Genomic DNA, 20,845 nt, shown 5'->3' with positions numbered 1-20,845 from the left:
TAGCCCCTGGGATGAAATAAATCCTAATCTGAAGCAGAAAGGATTTACTACAGTTATGCCTACCATTCAAAACTCAGGATTAATCACCTCCTGCTTAAGTCCTGATCCCTAGGCTTCTGCTCTATTCTCTGTGACCAGATCACCCTGTGTGTCCCAGACCTAGGTGAAGACCCCTGCCTAGGTCCAGACCCTGAGTCCTGCTCTGTGAAACCCGTTAGCGTTGGGCTTCTTCCCAGGTCCAGTCTATCATGGGAGGCTTTCACAATCTTCCTGCCCCAAAACTCCCACTGGCCACACCATCACTCCGATCTACCCAAATGCTTGTCAGGCTCCTTGTTCTCTGTTGCAGATTTTTCTGAACATTATCCTTTTGGAGACCACATGTGTCTAATCCATCCCACTCAGGTCAGCAGGCTGGGCTTGGCCACGGGTTGAGCTGTAATGCCTAGGCCTATGGACTAAGGCCAGTGATGGTGAGGTGGACACCTGCCTTCTCTAAATAGGTGTAGCTCCACGTCTTCCCATCAGCGAAGATCCTGGATGTGATGCGACCTGCCTGGTCATATTCCATCCTCTCAGACATGATGCCTCTCTGGACGCCAGCGATATGGCCCCCTGGGGAGTACGTCACATTGACACCATTCAGCCTGCTGCTGGGTGACCAGAGGCTGGGCCGCCCTGCCTGGTCGTACAGGATCCGGAGGGTGAACTTGCGGTGGTCATCATAGATTTTCTCGGTGCGGGTCACGCGGTCAAAGTCCAGGGACAGGAGGTTCCGGTTGTGAACCTGGGGAAGGGGTAGGAGGAAAAAATGAGTTAATCTGGACATTGAAAGCTTTGGTATGAGCAGACAGGGTGTGGGTCCTGGCTCTATCACCTGTCAGTTCCGTGAAAGGCGAATAATCATGCCAATTACATGAGGCCATTGTGAGAATAAAGTCAATGCAGGTGCTGAGCAAACAGTGGTGAGTACTGAAGACAGTGCATATCATTTCCTGATGTGTTTCTTCTAATGAGGACAAAAAGAGCAGATGCTTCTTGACTCTCTCCTAAAATGGGAGAGGCCAAGTAGGTCCAGCAAATTCACACGTGACCCCATTTCTTACGTGCCAGGGAATGTGTTTAGTGTTTGGCACTGAGGAGACCAGTAAAGGGACATGCTCCAGCTCTCCTGGCAGGTGAGTGACTGCATCTGGATGTGACTCTCACTATGGTGGCATGCCAACAAGTACTCAGGGGGCCTTTGAGTGTGTCTGCCCCTTTTTGGGGCCTTGGACTTCCCATCCTCTCTGGGGTCTTTCCTGCCCTCTGTCCACCATAGTTAGGGCTCCCTGGTTGCTGGGGTCAACTCCCAAGGTGTCTTCTTCTTCCTGAAGGCCCTGGTAGGCATTGTGCATTTGAGTCTAGGACAGCTTCTCTGGCTGTGGGCTGCCTGGGGACAGACGCAGTCCTAGCTTTGGCACACTCTACTCCTGCCTCTAGGATCAGGATCCCCCTGTATGATCTCCACCTGAGCTGCTAGGTCAGCACACAATTCAGTTTCCTTTTAGGGATACAGGGCTCCCGCTAGGGCAGCAAGGTCAGGATTTTTCATAGTTTAATAAAGAAATCTACTTCAGAGGCCCACTTCTGTATTGGGATCCACCCTGTAGGCACTGGTTGCCCCTGAAACACTGCCAGCTACTCCAAAGCTAACATGCTGGTCCCCTCTCATTGGTGATAAGACTTTTGGGCACATTTTCTGACTCTTTCATTAGTCGCAAGTTAAGTTTGACAAGTCGTAAAGAAAACACAAGAAGAAAGCAGACGATGTAGGTCACATGATGCAAAAGCACACATGTGGACCACGGCAGCGAAATGCCCTGCAGGTAAAAAGGGCTCAGGTCTAGGATTTAAGGCCAGGATTCCAGCCTCAGTGCTGTGACCCACTTTTCTGTGTGACCTTGGGCAAGCGTCGTTCCCTCTGAGTCTCGTTTTTTTTCCTCTGTGAAACGGCCGGGCTACTGTGAGGACTGAAGCAGCCCAAGTAAATTACCTAGTGGAGTTCTGGGCGCATGGAAGGTCCCGAATTAATGATTGCAATTATTTCCATTAAGACAGCAAATGATCACGGTCATTCTCAGAGAAAGTAGAGACATGTGCGTTTCCCCCTTCTTTCCAAACAAATTCTCAAACCTTGAAAATAAGGATTTATAATGATGCTGAGACAACTTTAGCTGTGAATGGCCTGGTTATAATAAGGTTGCCTTCCCAGGGGTAATCAAACACAATTGTAGAGCAAAAACAGTGTGGCAGACAATTCCCAAGAAAAATCGGAGCGCTGGAGACTGAAGCTGTGTTCTTTGCCTGGAGGGCAAAGGAAGATTCAGGGTTTGTACCACCACCAATGATGGGGGCTATTTAAAAGCATCTTTTGCAAGGTCCCTTGTGACTGCCCCCTTAGGGGGTGCCACCCAGCCAGCTGCCCCCCTCACCCCAGCCAGAGGACCCCTAGTGAAGGGGAGCTAAACCTCTGTGGCAAAATTAATAAAATTGAATTAAGCAGCTCACTGGGGAACCGCCTAATGCTTCCTGTGCTCGGCAGTGGCGGCAATGAGATTATTTTACATCTTTCTTTATTAAAAAAGTTCCCAGTTGTATAAAAAATGAGCTCCATTATGGGGCGGCACACCCGGCTAACATTCTAATTCCACATGCCGCCACTGTGGGTGGCCATTTATTTTGGGAGGACGCAGAGATGTGGCCACCCGACTAGAGCCCCATTAATCTCAGGCTGAGAGAGGGACCAATTAAAGCCTGGGAAACTTCTGGTCCAGTTCACACTGCAGAGGGGAAATCCTCCTAGCACTAATCGCTGCTGTTTATTGAGCACCTGGGGTCTACCATCACTGGGCTAGGTACTTGGAATATATTATCTGCTTTCCGCAGAGGAGTGTGAGGCGCAGAGGAGTCGCTCGGGGCTACACACCAGGCCCAGGCAGGAATCAGAGCAAGGTCAAACTTTCCGTTTAGCACATGGCCCGGGGTGCACGAGGGGCTCCTCTGTGAGGCTGCAGATGCTGGCAGGCCACAGACCGTGCAGGCAGCCAGGCCTTCCTCAGGGAACTGGAGGAAGGCTCTTTCCCACATTTGACTTTTGCTGGAGTCCTTGGCCATTGAGGAAACACAGGAAGCCTGGTTTTCTGGGTTCTAGTTGTGTGATACTGGCTATGTCAAGACAGCCCCGGCTGTGCTGCATGAGGATGCTTCTTTGGGTTTTAGGAATCAGGAACATAACATCTAGCCGGTTCTGTGGTTCCCGTCAGCCCAGCAAGTGTCTGTAGAGCACCAGGGGTCTGCAAGGTGCCGTGCTGAAAGTCAGGGTTAGTTTCTTCATTGTCCTGCTCCTCCTCACCTTCCATTCTGAAGCTGGAGGAAAAAGCAGCTGGGCGATTGGGCCTGGGCCAGAGGGAACACTCTACAGAAACATGGGGAGTGAGGCAGAGAAGGGGCTGGTTCAGGGCAGCCACACACTGAAAAGCACTCTGAACTGCCAGACCACACATGCCAACCACGGGCAGGGACAGGTGGGGTGGGAGGTCGTTTTGCTCATTGAGGAGGAGATAACTGCCTGGAAAGAGCGGAGGATGTGGCTTAGGATCCAAACAGCTAAACTGAATTCTGGTCCTGATGAATAACAGTAATGACAAAACCAATAGTAAGAAGAGCAGTAACAACAGGGGTAGGTATTATTATTGACCACTGACTGGGTGCCAGGCTCTGTATTAGGCACTTTATAGACTATTCCTAATTCTTTTTTTTTTTTTTTTGACTATTCCTAATTCTCATAGCAACTTGTCAAACTGATGGTATCCTTCCCACTTTTTTTGGAGAATGAAACTAAGGCTTTGGATGAAGGAACGGACAGTATGGATTGGCTCGAATTCAGTCAGGGTGTAACAGAAGCTGGAAATCCAACTCAGGCCCAACACTGAAGCTGGCAGTCTTTCCACAAGTAACAGCTGAAAAGATACTTGAGACTAATTCCAGGGTGGGCGGTTGGGTGGGGGGAGCTGCCTACTTGACTTTCCCCCTTTTGCAAAGGGCCCAGGAACACATTCTCCCCCAGGGCCAGTTTCAAGAAGGGAAGTTGGTTCTCCGGATTGGTCCTCGTTGTCTCTCCCTACACCCCCTCCGCGTGCCACCCTGCCAGGCCCCTGCCCCCTCCAGGGGCTGAGACCTGCCCGACCCGGCCTTGCTCACCCGCAGCCGGCGCCCGAAGACAGTGACCTGGCCCCGAGCCTGCTCCTTGCGCTGCCGCCACTCCACCAGGTTCAGGCCATTGTCGATGGGCAGCGTGACGTTCCTCTTGCCTACGGTGGGGTTGACGGTGCCAGCCAGCAGGTGGGGCTCGGTCTGCAGCGCCACCTCCATGCCGTTGGCCAGCAGCAGCCGCAGGGAGCCGTCGGCCCCGATGTAGTAGCTGTTCCGGACCTGGTCTGAGGGCGGGGAGAGGGATGGCTCTGCTCAGAGGGCTGAGGACGGCCGGAGGCGTGTACATGGCAGGGGCAGTGGTGTGTTTTTAAATGGGTTTGTCTCACTATATGTCACTGAAGAAAACTAGGAAAATAGAGGGAGATCGTCCAGGATCTCAATACCCAAAGAAAGTCATTGTAATATTTTGTATATTCCTAGACTTTAGGAGATTTCTGAATATATTTATCGTTTGAAGTAATTGCTTATAGTTTTTCACTGATCATTGTATTATTTTATTGAATATTTCTCATAAATGCTTCTCTTAAGGACTGCATAGTATTTCATTAAGTGCAAATACTATAATTTATCTAACCAACTCTCAAGTGGATATCGTTTCCAGTTTTTCATAATTACAAAGTGACACTGCAAATAAATATATTGTAAACATTATGCTAAGTGAAAGAAGTCAGACACAAAAGACCACATGATGTGTTAGTGAGTCCATTTCTATGAAATGTCCAGAAGAGGCCAATTCATAGAGACGGAAAGTAGATTAGTGAGGGAAGGGTAGAATGGAGAGTGATCGCTAATGAATATGAGCTTTCTTCTTGGGAGTGATAACAATTTTCCAGAATTAGATAGCATTAATAATTCACAACTTTGTAAATATACTAAAACCCTCTGAATTGTATTCTTTAAAAGGGTGAACTGTATGTTTTTAATTTTATAGGGTGAAATTTATAGCATGTGAATTACATCTGTATTAAAAATATACTTTTTGGATAAATCACTGTCTTCATTTTGGGTTAAGTTAGGATTACTAGGACAAAGGGTTGATCATTTTTAAGGTTCTTAATATACACCAGGTAACAATATTCTTTATAATCAGGCGAGAAATAACTCTGATACTTAAATCACTGACAAAATGTCAAATATATATATGTTTTAAGTCACTGTCTCATATATACATATATGTGCATAGATATACCAATGATTTAAAAATAATCTGATTTGGATATTTTAAACCTGATTAAAACATTTAAATTAAGATCTTTAGCTAAAAGAAACTTCTGGGGAAGAGTAACTTTCAGTTATAAAATGCACACAATTCTTTTCTAGAAATGGAAACACCTGAGTTTGTGCTGTCACCTTCTGCCTCTTGCTCTTCTTCAGCTGGTGCTTCTGTCTGCACCTGCCCCTCCTCTTCAATAACCTAAGTCCTCCCTTCAAGGCTCTGCTTAGCTGTCATCTCTTCCCAGACACTTCCCCAGTTCCTTGGTCAGAACGAATGCCTCTCCTTCCATTAGCCTCTTTTTTTTGGTTTGTTTTAAATATTTTATTTATTTATTCATGAGAGACAGAGAGAGAGAGGCAGAGACACAGGCAGAGGGAGAAGCAGGCTCCCGGTGGGGAGCCTGATGTGGGACTCGATCCCAGACCCCAGGATCACAACCTGAGCCAAAGGCAGATGCTCAACCACTGAGCCACCCAGGCGCCTCTTTCTGGGGTTCATTAGTGGTCCTGTAGCCGAGGGGTTGCAGGACTTACCACTCCGGTAGTGAAGGCATTCTCAAATACCTAAGTGCCTGCTGTGAGAGGTGCTACTGTCCAGAGATTGAGAGCATGGCTTTTGGAGCCTGGTTATCAATGTTCAAGTCCCAACCCTGCCACTCTCTTGGGCAAATTCCTTAACCTCGTGTGCCTCTGGTTCTTTATCTGTACCTTGGGGATAATAACTATACTCTTAGCTCATAGGATTAAGCGGGATAATGAATGTGAAGGGCCGAGGACAGTATTGGGCAGGTATTGAGTGCTTGTGTAAATGTTAGCTGTTGCTAGTTTTATGTGCCTGGCACTGTACTGGTCACCGTCATGTATGTCTCTTGTCCTCTAGCTCCATCACCTTATTTCACAGATCTGTCACATTGAACCTTTCTAGTACTGATCATGAGTCTTCAAAGGCTCCCCATGGCCTTTAGATCAGTAGTTCAGAGAATGGATTCTGGAGCCTCTTTGTCTGGGTCCCAATGCCCTGCCAGGCATGTGTCTCTGGACAAGCCACTGAACCTCTCAGTGACTTACTGTCTTCATTTGGAAAATGGAGATGTTAATAATATCTCATAGGGCTGTGGCAAGGCTGAAACAGGACCATGAATATAAAACACTAGGCATCTACTTTATCCTTAATTAGTGTTTCAAATTGTTAGCTATCATTGCTATTATTGTATGTGCTCAGTAAACATTCGCTGGATTGAACTAGATATATTACAGGCTATGTCTATGTGAGGCAAAAAAAAAAAAAAAAAGATGTAGTTTTGTAGGAAACCCTCCTTGAGTCTTCCTGGTGAGAACAGCAACAGATCAGCCCCTCCCTCTGCCACTTCCTTCCCCCCTCCATTCTTCTCCTGTTCTTTCTCACACAAGCAGAATCCTAAGATCTGCCTTAAACTTGCTATGCATTATTCACTGGCAATCTGTATTTTACTTCCTTTGAATGGTGAAAAAGCCTGTGTCAATTTATCTTTTAAAGCTGCTTCTTGCTGAATGCACATATGTCCATTAATGGTGACTTTGGGTGGAATGGCATCTTGTAGAGGCCCATCTCAAATGATCCCCACTTAATGTGGGCTGTGACTTCCCAAGCCTGCCCCTCATTAGCAGCTGCTTTTTATTTCTTCCCAGAGTTCAGACATAAGATGAAGCTGAAAGAACTTTTTATGGAGACTCTACTGAGGTGGCTGCAAGTGGAGCATCTAAGCCTGGTGTGAAAGAAGGAAAGGGCGCTTGGCAGAGGTACCAAAGAGGAAAAACAGGTATCATACTTCCTGGACTCCAAGGTCCATTTTTCCTTTTCCCACTTTAATGTTTCTGAAATTGGAATGTGTCTTAAGTCCTTGTGTGAATTTTGAGCAGTGTGTCTCCACTGCTCCCCAAGCTGAAAAGTTGCTATTAAATTGATGGTACATCTTAAAAGTGAGGAAATGTGGCACTTTTGAATTTAAAAAGTTGCCTAGGGATGCCTGGGTGGCTCAGCGGTTGGGCACCTGACTTCAGCTCAGGTTGTCATCCCAGGATCCAGGATAGAGTCCCACATCGGGCTCCCCACAGGGACCCTGCTTCTCCCTCTGCCTGTGTCTCTGCCTCTCTCTCTCTGTGTCTCTCATGAATGAATAAATAACATCTTTTTTTTTTTAAAGTTGCCTAAATATAAGAAAGACTGCACTAACTTTTGAGAAAAATCCTGGAATCTAGCTCAGATCTGTGGAGTGGATAAGATAGTTCTTAACCCCAGAAAAGGATAAGATGCCTGAGCAGTCAGTGGCCTTGCTATCCTTGGTTGGAACTGGTACCTTCTCTTGGCAATAGCCCAGTCAGAGCATAAACACTGGGGGTGTGTCCCAACCCACTGCTACAGATGCTGGTGGGGAAGGAAATGCAGGATATCATTTCTCTTTCTTTGAGAATGGCTATTGTTCTTTGAGCTTCTTTATAGGCACAGGATTATATTTGGGAGTAAAAGTGGTTGTGAAAATATACAGTTATTTTCTTATGGTAAGTCAAAGTGCCAGTTATTAAATAATTAGTTGATTAATCCAACAAGTACTGAGTAATACTATGGGGCTGGCCCATGTGGGTTGCTCTGTGTACATTGTGTCAAGGATCATCTGAGCACGTATTGTAATTCTGCCCCATTTCCCAGACCCAGAGACTAAGGCTCAGAGAAGAGTGATTCCAAGAGATTCACACAGGTAGGAACGGACACAGTAGGCATAGGGGGCCCTGGTCTGCCTACCCCAGAGCTTATGCTCCTTGCCTTGCTTCACACCATGCAACATGGCTTCAACTTGCTTTCTTTTCCTCGAGGAGAAAATTGAGGGCCGTCATGATGCGCAGAGTCAGGACTAGAATTTGGGCCTCTGACTCCTAGCCCAAGCCTCTTTTGACTGCTTGTGTCAAAGCTTTTGGGAGTAGCAAAAGCCATCGGGGGGGTGGGGGTGGGGGGGAAACGAGTAAGGCTTTCCCTAGTAAGAGAGGCTTCCCCTTTCTTTCTCTTTTTTTTTTTTTTTTCATGCTTACTAGATCCAACAAAGCTGTTGGATCTACTTGTGAGCTTGTTGTGAGCTCTACTCTGGGTCACCATGTCCCATGAGGACAATTGAGGCAGACAGTTCACAGAAAAGTTTTATCACTGTAATTTACCCAAAGCTAAAAGGTCAGGTCATACCAGGGATTATTTGATGGATGCAGAGAAGGGTCTCTTCTCTATGGAATCCTAGAGAAGGCACAAACTGTTCTCACCTGAGCTTTAGGACAGACTTCTCCATGCTGAAGATCCTTTTTGTGATTAGGTATAATTATTACTGTCCTATGTCCTCACCCACAGCAGTGTGAGAGCAAGTCTTTAATTCAGGAGCCATTAGAACGGTGGAAGAGTGAGGTCACCTGATTAGCAGCTAGTGAATTCTCTACCCTTTGTTCTGATGATAATGGGAAGAGACAATGGACTACTACTCTGAAGCTTCTGGAAGAGACCATACAAGACTCAATCTGGTGTGTTTTGCACATTAGATGGCAATTCAGAGATAAACCAGCTGTTAAGTCTTCCTTGTTCTTGGGCGGCTCATAGTAGTGGCTTATTTCTTACATCCTCTTCTAAAGGGGTCCCTTCACGTCTCTGCCTTGAAATCTGCCAGCCCCCCCCCCCCCCCCCCCCGGACCTGGCTTACCTTGCAACAATGTATAGAAGGCACCTGAAGCAGACAGGTTGGTGGTTATGGTGACATCATCCTTGCTGGAGGTCTCTACCTGGACATGCACCGAGCTGTCTGTATCACTTCGGAAACTGCTCACCTGGCCAGTAGGGAAGGTCACATTTGTCAGGCGGCCAAAGCTGTCATACCTGAAAACCAAGGGGCGGCTCTGAGTAACAGAAATATAATGGTAGGAGTTTGGCATGTTCTACTCTGTGCCGGTTTTGCGTGTTCTGCTTTGCTTTCCGGTTGGATACATCGCCGAGTCTCCAACATCTCCTTGTACACGGTTTTTACCGTGTTTTTCCACCTCCTGATATCTGATGACAGGCAAAAATGACTTACCTCTCTGAGTCTTCCTTTGCTAATTCCGTAATGTAGAGATGATGACTCCTGCCCTGCCTTCCTCCCAGGATTATTGTGAGAAACATGTAGGAGTGGCCTGTAGCTACAAACTAATACCCACCCATGCAGGGTGAGCTGATGGGAGACTGCTGACCCAGAGTCTTAGAGCTGGGGAACTCCCAGATGTGTATAGGGGAGCAAACCTGATGCTTGAATACCCTCTCAAAACCCTGAAAAATGTTATACAGGTTTTTCCTGAACAACAAAAGAGATGGGGCTTCCTTCAAAGCTGCAGACCCTGATTCAAACCCGGATACTGTTATCACATAAGGAGGCTAAACAGATGGGTTCTTGCAACCCCTTCCCATCTAGATTTCACATCCAGCACCAGGCAGCTATGTATTTGCAGTTGTCAGAACTCACAGCTTTGCCCTGGTGTGGGCTTTCTGAAGCATGACAATTGAATCTTAATTCTCTTTACCATTCCTGATAATAAGAGAAATGCCTACCATTACTGAACACCTACAGTGTATAAGGCATAGTGCTTTTCATACCTTCTTTCACCTTCTCCTTGCAACTTGTCTAAAAGGTATAAATTATTTCCTTTTTGGGAGGAGGCTCAGAAAAGTGAAGTCACTTGCTCAAGGTCCCACAACTGCTAAGTGTGGTGCAGTCAAAACTCAAACTCAGATCCCTCTGCCTCCAAGCTGCCGTTTGCTTCACTGCCCTCACCGGGCCTTTCTGTATTGTTCATTTGCAAGTATCTGTTGTGTGTGTTCCACCTGCGGCAGAGCGGTTGGGAGATGGCAGGGAGTAGTCTGTTAACACTTCAGTTATAATTTTTAATTGCGGGAGGCTGAAGTGTAAAAAGGTAGGTTTAATAGCCTTTTTGCACTTGTGTGCGAATGGGAAAATAAGTTCTTTATCCAGATGTCAGTGTTCCTGACTTCTGCTCATACTCCAGCTGGCACACAGGTTCAGCTGGAAGTCTCCCCCATGCACTCTTGGTCTCCCTGCTGGACATTTCCCCTTGCTTTGCTCTTACTAAAGCTGGCTTCTGGGCCCCTGAGGGAGTTAATGATGATGAAATGAAAGGCCCGAGTGTTTAGCTCTGTCCTGGCTCTTCCTGTGATCTTTCAGCTGCACCTGGCTTCCTGCTGAGACTCCTGGGTGCTTGGCTTCTATGGCTTCAGGTGACACTAGGCAGGCCTTTGCTGAGCCATTTTCTGCCCAAGGTCAGATGTGGGTGTGGCATGGATTTTGTCTTTGGCCAATTCTTTTTCTTTCTTTCTTCCTTTTTAAAAAGATTTTATTCATTTATTCATGAGAGACACACAGAGAGAGGGAGAGAGAGGCAGAGACACAGACAGAGGGAGAAGCAGGCTCCTGCAGGGAGCCCGACGTGGGACTCGATTCTGGGTCTCCAGGATCATGCCCTGGGCTGAAGGTGGCACTAAACTGCTGAGCCACCCAGGGATCCCCGGCCAATTCTTTCTATCCCTGTGCCTGGGACTGACCACAGCACTCTTTATATTGAACGCCAATAGTTACTGCAAATGAGATCCTGGTTAATGGTCTTTTGAATGAATCACCCCAGGCCTTGACCCAGGACCAACTCTGGGGTCAGTCAAGTGGGGTCAGTCAAGTCTCTATTGTTGAGGCCTGAAGAAGGGGTATGGAAGCCCTTTCCAAGATGGCAAGCAACACAGGGATCTCTACTACTTACCTTGGGCTTGGGTTTGGTGGGGCAAGGGTATGGGGTGTATCAATCCTTCTGACTCTGTGGAAATCTGCTTCTTGTCATGATTTCTCATTTTTTTCTTCCTTAATACTGAGTCAGGTTCTTATAAGAAAGCATCTATCTGGCTTTGGGGAAGGTGCCAATGTGGCTTAAAACCCAGACCAGAGGGGCACAGGCACTGGGTGTCCCTCAGCTAGGTAAGAAGATGATTCTGAGAGATTGTTACCAGGAAAGAGGGTGAGTCTTTGGGTAAAGATCTGGAAGGTTTGCCCTAAAGTTTCTCTGTCCTGGAGATGTTCTCAGAGCTCTGCTCTCTTTAACTCTAGGGGAGGTAGTGTTCTTTTCAACTCTTCATGGCTGCTGGAAATTAGGAAGGAATTTTATAAAAATGTTTGGAGTGGTTATCTCTGGGAAGTAAATACAGGTGGCATTTTATATTCCCAAGATTTTAAAATAATGAACGTGGATTATTTTCATAATCAGAAAAGTGCTGTGACAACCCAAATAATGCCATACACAGGATGCTCATGAGCATGGCCATTTTGGGGAAGAGGCCCTTTTAAATTACTGGTATTAATGGGGTGCCTGGGTGGCTCAGTTGGTTAAGCATTTGACTCGATTTTGGCTCAGGTCATGATCTCAGAGTTGTGTGATTGAACCCTGCATCGGGCTCTGTGCCAGGTGTGGAGACTGCTTAAGATTCTCTCTCTCCCTCTTCCCCTCCTCTGCTCACATGTATTCTTTCTCCCTCTTTCTAGAAGAAAAAAAAAATAAATTGCTAGCATTTATGGAAGAGTCTCACTTATAGGATATCTGCCAATATCACACTCCAGGCCTTTTCAGTAAATATTACTAAAGGGTACTCCAAATTTCTGAGCCCAAGTCAAGACTCCCAAATAGCCTGCCCTGGTCATCTTAGCTATATCTGTGGTCTATGAGTAGGCTGACTCCCGTTAGATCCTGAGTCATCTTAAATCAGCAGGAAGACCCATTTTGGTTCAATAGTTTCATGTGATGAGTATGCTGTTCTAGTCTGGTTCTCCGAACATCTGTTACCTATGTATATACTTTTTACTGAGACTCCTTGCTTAGACTCTCTAATTTCCTGACTTACCTGGATACAAGAGATTTTATTATGCCATGCAAGATACTTAAAAAGGAGTTTTAGAGTCCTACCAACTAGAATTGATAAGGAGATCACAGATTAGGGGGCAGATGTCACTTCGATACTATTTTAATATGGTCTTGCTCAAATGCCACCTCATAAAGCCTTCCCTGGTCTCTCTCTTGTCCCTTTTCCCAGTGATGCTCGGGCACAGCTGCATCACAAAATGGGTCCCCTGCATTGTCACGGCTCATAGACAAGCTGTCGCTTGCTTTGGCCTGGGAGTGCTTGTGTCAGGCCAGGACTGTGGAATCAGACGGGCTAGGAATCTGGAGTCTACGACCTGCCAGCAATGAAACCCTGGAGGCCTGGTTCTCAGTTCTTCTCTTCTACCCCAGCACTGGGACTGGCACAGAGAAGATAGGCAGGGAACACTATTTGAACAAATAAATGAATGCATGATTGGATATGTGAGGCCCCGTTGCTGCTCTGTTGGAAAGGGGAGACCAGGATTCATTCAAATACTATCTCCTGCAGGACTTGACAGAGGCTTGACACACAGTAGGTACGTGATAAACATCTGCTGAATGCACAAATACAGAAACAACTGCTTTCACTAAATGATACTTCAGCTATCTCCACAGGCATCTCCCCAGAGCTTTGGTTTCCAAGACAGAAAGAGCCTTTGCATAAAGGCAGACAATTGTAATTATTATTGAAGGTGGCCTGTAATACATAATTAAATTGAGCTTGAAGAAGATACAATGAAAAGCCTCATGCCTTCAAGATCTGGTTTTCATTTTATACGAGATGGCCGAAAAACAGTAATTTCCACTCCTCACATTTTCCATTAGAGGGACTGAATGTCTTAATTAAATGAACATCAAATAGAACAGCCAATTTATAGAATTTTCTTGTCTCTTATTCATTCATTCATTTCGGTGCCTTCTAGAGCTTGGGAAATGCCACTGGATCTCTCTGCAGTCTGATCCATAACTGTGATCAGAACACTGCTGTTTCTTCCTCTGCAGGAAAGAACTGGAGCTGCCTATCCTGTGGACCTTGAACACCTGAACCCCATGCTCCCTCTGTGGAGCCCTTTCTCTTCCTACTAGAGCTGCTGAGAGAGAGAAGGCTGGTGTCACCGAACAAGGTGGGACAGTTTGTGGCACTCTCTGGATTCCAAATGGCTGCTTCAAACCCTGGCTCTATGATCAGGTGACTTCTGGACAATGGCTTAGTTGTGTCTGTTTTGGTTTTCCTTAAAATACTACCAAATTTCCTCCTTTCTAATCAAGAGGAAGGAATGTATTGATATGGGAAAGTCCTTTGAGCCAGACGTTCTAGGCTTTGACTACAGGCTCTACACTTGTCAGCACTAGAGGATGGGCACTCAGTTCTGTTTTCCTGCAAACCATCAACCCCACCAAATCACAAATGATATGTTATAAGATGTCATATAACATAACCTCTGGGACCCTCTGTTTTCTTCTCTAGAAAATGAAGATAGTAACGCCTATCTTAGAAGGATACTGTGAAGTTCAAACAAGGTAACATATTTAAGGTGAAATGCATTTTTTTTTTTTTTTTTTTTAACCAGGGCCTGCAGCATCTCATGAGACCTTCACTAGAATGTCAACTCTCTCTGGTCACTGATGTACTCCAGAACTTAGAAGAGTGCCAGCATGTAGTAGATGCTCAAAACTGTGCATGAATGTTGGCTGAAGGACCTGCTCCCTCCTGCCTCTATTTCCGAATTCACTTTGAATCCCACTCCTCCATACTTCTATGTTCCACTACATCTGCTTCTGTTCTCCCAACATGCCAAGCTCAAGTCAGGCTTGTAGTGCTCACACTTACTGTTCCTTTTGCTGAGAATGCTCTTCCCTCCAATCCTGGTATGGCTAGTTCTTTTTATTACTCATATTTCAGTTCAAATGTTATCACTTCAGTGAAGCCTTCCCTGAAATAGATAGGCCCTCTCATCTTGGTCACATTATTTTATTTTATTGTCTGCATTATACTTATTATCTTATTTATACATTTATTGGTCTGTTATATCTTTTCTACTATATTATAAGCTCCATAAGGATAGAGACTTTATCTGAATTTTCATGCTTAGAAGAGTACCTACAATATAAAATGTATTCAATACATATTTCTTAGATGAATACTTAGGTAAATAAACAGTAGATATTATTATTGTTCTTTCGAGATGTGGATTGAGGAAAAACAAAGAATTTTACCCCTTTCACCTCGCTTCTTCCGTGTTAGGAAGGGAAATATCCATAGGTTACCTTCTAGGTACTGAGCACCATGTTCATCACTGTTTTTTGAGGAGGGAGTTATTATTGTCATTTCACAATTGGTGAAGCTGAGGCTCAGAAAGAATAAAAAATTTATTTGCCCAAGACCACACAGCTAGTTGAGGAATTAGATTCAAAGTCAAGTCTATCTGACCTTAAAGCCTGTGTACTTTCATCAAGCTTCCCATAAAAGTAACGCTATTTCAGGGGGAAAAAAACCCCTTTGTGTTCATCATTATGTTAAAGAAAAAATTTGGAAATCTCAAATGGTCAAGAAGACTCAAAGATTTCTCTTTGAGATGCTTTGTTTTGATACCCCTGCAATTGACTTTGTAATGATGCCAACCCCCCATTGTGGGGGTATGATCGAGATGGCCAGATGATTGGCTTTTCATTATTTCTTTCCACAGACTTTTCTTCACTCCATTTTCCCAGAGCATCTTTGGGGAATGGGGAAAGAAAACACATAAAACATTCATATAGCTGCTGTGAACTTGGCTCTCAGAAGAGGACCGCTAAAGGGTATCTTCACACACGTTGCAAGGCTTTCTTCTTCACACTCAATATTTCACATCTCAAGCCACTTACTATGTTGCAGCTGGTGAGGAAAATGCCAAATTGCTTCTCTGATACCAACTTTTGCTGATTGGGATGTTTTTAGTTGGAAAATAAAGATGTGATTTTTATGATTTCATCTGCAATTGTTTCAAATGCCACCACTGTCAATGAGAGGAACTGGATACCACATCCTCTGTTGAATAATTAGGATTCACAGCCAATGCACATGAATAGTACCCTTGGCTTTAGGTCACCATAATAGATGACATTACTACATCGTTATCTTTTCCAAAACTTGTACCAGATCCAGGTACTTTTTGGATTCTGCAATGGAAACTTATATCTGCTGCGTATTTCCTACAAAATTAAGTCCCACCAGTGAATTCTAGCCCTTGGGATTTCTAAGATCTGGTCCATTCTACCACTGTGGGTCTCATATTTTGCTGATGTACTTGAATAAGTGCACCTGGTGGAAAGGATTCACGGAGATCTGTGACTGAATCCTGGCTCTGCCACTTATGTGTACAATATCACAGAGCCAGACAGTGTCTGTGATGGTTATTCTCTCTTCCCTCAGATCCATTATATGCGTTTCTCTGTGCCCACAGGAGCTGACCCTCCCCTCCCCACCAACCACATCACTAGGGCCACCCTTCCGGCTTGCTTCTAGTTAGATTCAGTCAATAGTAGGCACTGGCAAGAGACTGGAGGTCAGCAGGAGGGGTTTTCCTTGTTCCCAGCTCCTTTGGTGCCATATTTCTAGTAGTGGTTGCATCTGTTCATGATTATAGTTTCTATGAGATAGCTTCTTCTTCATGGTTATGGGTCCCACTGGGCACTTCAGTAACAATATCTTATTCCTGCCCCCACCTTGTCCATAAGCCTCAGGGTTGGTCATGGTTGTTCAGTTTCGCCTCACCATTCTTTCTTGGTTCCCTAATGCCTGCCTCTACCTCTATAATGTTTCTTTATGTGAAAGATACTTTTCCTGGGTATAGAATTCTGGGTTGACAGGTTTTTGTTTTTGTTCTTTCCCTTTCAGCATTTCTGTCTTCTTACATGGTTTCTGATGAGAAGTCTACTATAATTCTTATCTTTGTTCCTCTATATAAAATGCCTCCCCCTCCATCTGCTTTCAAGATTTTCTCTGTTTCTTTTGTATTTTGAATATATGCCTAAGATATATATGCATTTGTGTGTGTGTGTGTGTGTGTGTGTGTGTGTACTTTGCTTGGTGTTTTCTGAACTTTTTGGGTCTGTGATTTGGTGTCATTCATTACCTATGGATAATTCTTGACCATTATTTCTTCAAATATTTCATCTGCCTTGTTCTTTTACTCTTAGAATTTGAATTACAGGTGGTGCCTGACTTATGATGGTTTATGTTTTTTTTACTTTATGATGTTGCAAAAGTGATATGAACTCAGGGAAAACCATACTTTGAATTTTGATCTTCTCCCAGTAGTGATCTGTGGTGACACTCTTTCATGATGCTGGGCAGCAGCAATGAGCTGTAGCTCCCAGTCAGCCACCTGAATCATGAGGGTAAACAAACCAATTCACTGACAACCATTCTGTACCCATATAACCATTCTGTTTTTTTCACTTTCAGTACAGTATTTGATAAATTACATGACATATTCAATACTTTATTATAAAACAGGCTTTGTTTTAGATGCTTTTGCCTAACTGTGGCTAATGTAAGTGTTCTAAACATATTAAGGCAGGCTAGGCTAAGCTATGATGTTTGGTAGGTTAGGCAAATAAGATGGATTTTTGATTTAGAATATTTTCAACTTACGGCTTAGACCAGATGATTTTGCCTCCTAGCTCTTGGGTGCCCAGGTTTTGTTTGTTTTTTTTTTCACTATTTTTTTCCTCTTGTATTTCAGTTTGGGTAGTTTCTACTGACCTATCTTCTTTCTTCAGCTGTGTCAGTCTACTGATAAGACCATCCTTCATCTCTGTAACTGGTTTTCATTCCTGGATTTCCATTTGATTCTTTCTTATTCTTTTTTTAAAAGATTTTATTTATTTGAGAGAAAGAGAGGACGTGCGGATGGGGAGTGGGAGGGGCAAAGAGAGAAGCAGACTCCCTGCTGAGGGGGCAGGGAGCCTGATGTGGGTGGGGTTCCACCCCAGGACCCCAGGATCATGGCCTGAGCCCAACCAATGGAGCCACTCAGGTGCCCCTCATTTAATTTTTTCTTATAGTTTCCATTTCTCTGCTGAAATTATCCATCTGATCTTTCATATTGTTCACCTTTTCCTTTTCCATTAGAGCTTTTAACATAATTACAGTTATTTCAAATCCCCTGAAAGATAGTTTCAACATCTGTGTCCTATCTATAGAATCATGTGGTTCTGGTGATTCCTTTGTCTCTTGGGAGTGTGTCACTTTTTCTAGTCTTTTTGTTCACTAGAAGTGTGGCATCTTGTGTAGCACACTAGAGAATGAGCTAACAGGTTTTATGCGTAGAAATGGGTATGAGTTTCCTTCTACTAGGACTTTAGCAAAGAGGTATGGGTTAACTTAGGATTTGGACTGGCTTTGAAATTTGATGTTTTTCTGGCTAACTAGTGCATTATAGGCTTTAAATTCCTTTAGCAATACCTCATGTTTGGGGTGCTAACCTGTTTTGTGGGGGGGCTTTTTTTTTTCCTCAGTGTCAACTCCATCCTAAGCTTTAGGTGCCCTGTTTGTGCTGTCCCTCTTTTATCTCTTTCACAGTAGTATTTTACTTTCCATTGCTGCATTTAGCTTTTTAGCTAACTGGTGGCCACGGGTGGTAAGTAGGAGAGTTCTCTGCTGTTCTGAGTAAGCCTTAGTGTTATGTATCCATGTGTTCCAGAGTCTCAGGAAGGTGGCCTCTTCAGCTCCTGCCCCTTTTCCTGTTATAATTCTGGGCCCATTACATATCCCTCTCCCCTCCTGACAGAAGTTAAAATATTTTTTTCTTCCCTCATTCAGCAGCAGTGGGTCTCCAACAGTGCCTAAGGAGGGCCATGTTAGTTGCCCATCTCTCCATAGATGAAGGCTTTTGTACCATATGTGAGAGAAGGTGAGTGGGGTCTGGGTGCAGCTGGCAGATATTTGTGCCTCTCCCTCAGCAGCGGCTACACCCCTCCCCCAAGTCTACCACAGTAGATACTTTCTTCCTTCTTCCCCTTCTATTTTCTGAGAGTACCTGGTCGGGCTGGTGGAGAGAAGTTATGAAAAGGATGTGGGCTCTCCCACACAGTTTCTGCAGCCTCCCAGGGCTTCAGAGTCTCCTGTCAGTACATACTTAGCCTTCATAAATTCGCCAGCCATCTGAGCTGCACCCTTCTTATCAGCTGCATTTACCCCCGGTAAGCTAGTATGTACATGTTGTCTTTCTCTTCAAGAATCTCTCTCCTTGGATCTGGTTAGGTGGTTGCCCTGTGACCTTAGAGAAGGAGTTTATGAAAAGCTCACAAATCTGCCATTTGTCTAGCTTATTCCCATCGTAAGTTTGGGAATGATACACTTTCTACTTTCTTACATCTTCCAGTGAAACCTCAAAGCTAAGTGTCTTTATTTGAATGAACCATTTGAGGTGAATTCTGTGTCCTGCTGGGTGCCCTGATAATGCTGGAGCTGGGATGTGATAGTCTACTCACTACAGTATATTTTTCCTCCCTTCCCTGTATTTACATTTTATTCAAAATATTTACTGAGCGCCTACTAGGTGGTAAGCCCTAAGCTTAAGATAGAGGTAAATTAGTTCAGGTCTCACAGTATTTAGTGTGAGCATAACTATGACAGGAGCTGTCACAGGGCACTGTGGGATGCCAGAGCCACTTACCCCTGTGAATCTTAGAGAAGCCAGCTACTCATGCCCACCCAGCATGAGAGTTTTAGAACCTGCCTCATGCTCACCAGGCCATTTTCTTAGCCACCAAATGCCATCTGGTCAGGAGCCCAAGTCTGAAATTAATGATGCCACACACTGGAGATGAGGATTACATTACAGAATTCTTGGAGGTTTTCTGCCAGCAGGCCTGTGGGCTGATGCGGGGAAGGTAATCTTCATTCCCCAGAATTGTGAACTCTTTAAGTTAAGTTGCTCTGAAGTATATGATGTTTATTTTAGATGTATTATTTAATCTGTTGAAAGGATCAATAAAGCCAACTTAAAACTTGTTTTGGTAACAGCCCCTGTTACAGGCAAGCCCGGGATGATTTTTTTTTTTTTTTTAATATTAGAGCATTTGGATCGGAATCCACTAAATGGCCTCATGCAGCTAAAAGCAGAAAATTCACTAGAGCAATGGTGCTTTTGAAAGATCTGTCAAAATCTGTATTAAGAAACACCATAATAATGGGGCACCTAGGTGGCTCAGTCAGTTAAGTGTCTGACTCTTGATCTCAGCTCAGGTTTTGATCCCAGGGTCATGAGTTTAGGCCCTGTGTTGGACTCTGTGCTAAGCATGGAGCCTACTTAAAAAGAAAGAAAAGGAGAAAGAGAAAGAAAAAGGAAAAGGAAAAGGAAAAGAAAACAGAAATAGCACAATAATGATAATTCTGCATCCTTACTTCTTGGGAGCTTCACAGTTTGCAATTATTTTTGCCTTCAGTATTTATTTAGTCTGTTGATCCTCATAACGGCTCTGAAAGGGTGGGAGAAGCTTGATTTCTGTCTGGTTGAAATGTAGGTCTGGAAAACAGTCAGCCAGCCCCTGAGTCACGTGGCTAATATTTAGTGGAAATAGCTGCTTTGTACCCTGGCTTAGTTCACAGTCTGGGCTGAACCATTTTTCCTTGACTCACTCTGAATGCCTTTTTTCCAGTCTAGTTTGGATATTCTCAGAGACCTGACCCCTTTTCTAGTTCTTACCTTGATCCCTCAGATGTGACATTTGATTCTGCTCCTCGGTGTAAGTTCTTATTCCTACCTACTTTAATTACAACTCTAGTTTGCTCCTTTGACTAGTTTACTTGCTGCTGCTCCTGGGTAATGCCTTTCATGCCAAAACAATATTTTTGCAATTACTAGTATGTCCACCCATATTGCTTGAAATGATGATGAGGAGGAGGAGGATGGTGACAGTATCATCAGCTATCAGTTGAGGACTGTTGATGAATGGGACATTGCGTTTTCCATAGTTTATCTCCATTGACATTTTGAACCTCAGGCTGTTCCCATGAAACAGATACTATTTTTATCCCCACCATACAGAGAAGTCACAGAGAACTTAGGTGAACCTATTTGGTATCGGTGAAAGAACACACACTTGTGTTCTGGCTCTGCTATGTACTCACTGTGTCATTTTACACTGGTTATTTTTTTATTTTTTAAGATTTTATTTATTTATTCATAGAGACAGAGAAAGAGAGAGAAAGAGCAGAGACACAGGTAGAGGGAGAAGCAGACATCATACAGAGAGCCCGACGTGGGACTCGATCCAGGGTCCCCAGGATCACGCCCTGGGCCACAGGCGGCGCCAAACCGCTGCGCCACCGGGGCTGCCCTTACACTGGTTCCTAATCTCTCTGTGCCTCAGTTAGTTCATCTGTAGAAACTGCAGATGATAATTTCTCTGGTCTGAGGTTGCTGTGAAA

At 44.6% G+C, this 20,845-nt stretch overlaps 1 protein-coding gene and 1 long non-coding RNA gene across 2 annotated transcripts in view; one reads left to right on the top strand and one right to left on the bottom strand.

Annotated features, from left to right (window-relative positions):
• The window catches only part of TENM4 (teneurin transmembrane protein 4), a 729,276-nt gene that overhangs the window by 16,131 nt on the left and 692,300 nt on the right, over positions 1-20,845 (bottom strand). Inside the window, 3 exon segments of the mRNA XM_038568485.1 lie at positions 491-787; positions 4,243-4,478; positions 9,183-9,355. Of these exon segments, the coding sequence (XP_038424413.1) occupies positions 491-787; positions 4,243-4,478; positions 9,183-9,355 (706 nt within the window).
• LOC111091518 lies at positions 12,602-14,480 on the top strand. The gene is made up of 3 exons (XR_005375614.1): positions 12,602-12,962; positions 13,429-13,615; positions 13,998-14,480. It is a non-coding gene; the product is annotated as an uncharacterized LOC111091518 (long non-coding RNA).

Source organism: Canis lupus, chromosome 21 (genome assembly GCF_011100685.1).
Source record: "Canis lupus familiaris isolate Mischka breed German Shepherd chromosome 21, alternate assembly UU_Cfam_GSD_1.0, whole genome shotgun sequence".
In the NCBI taxonomy this organism is placed as follows: Eukaryota; Metazoa; Chordata; class Mammalia; order Carnivora; family Canidae; genus Canis; species Canis lupus.
This window is presented reverse-complemented; position numbering and strand designations above follow the sequence as displayed.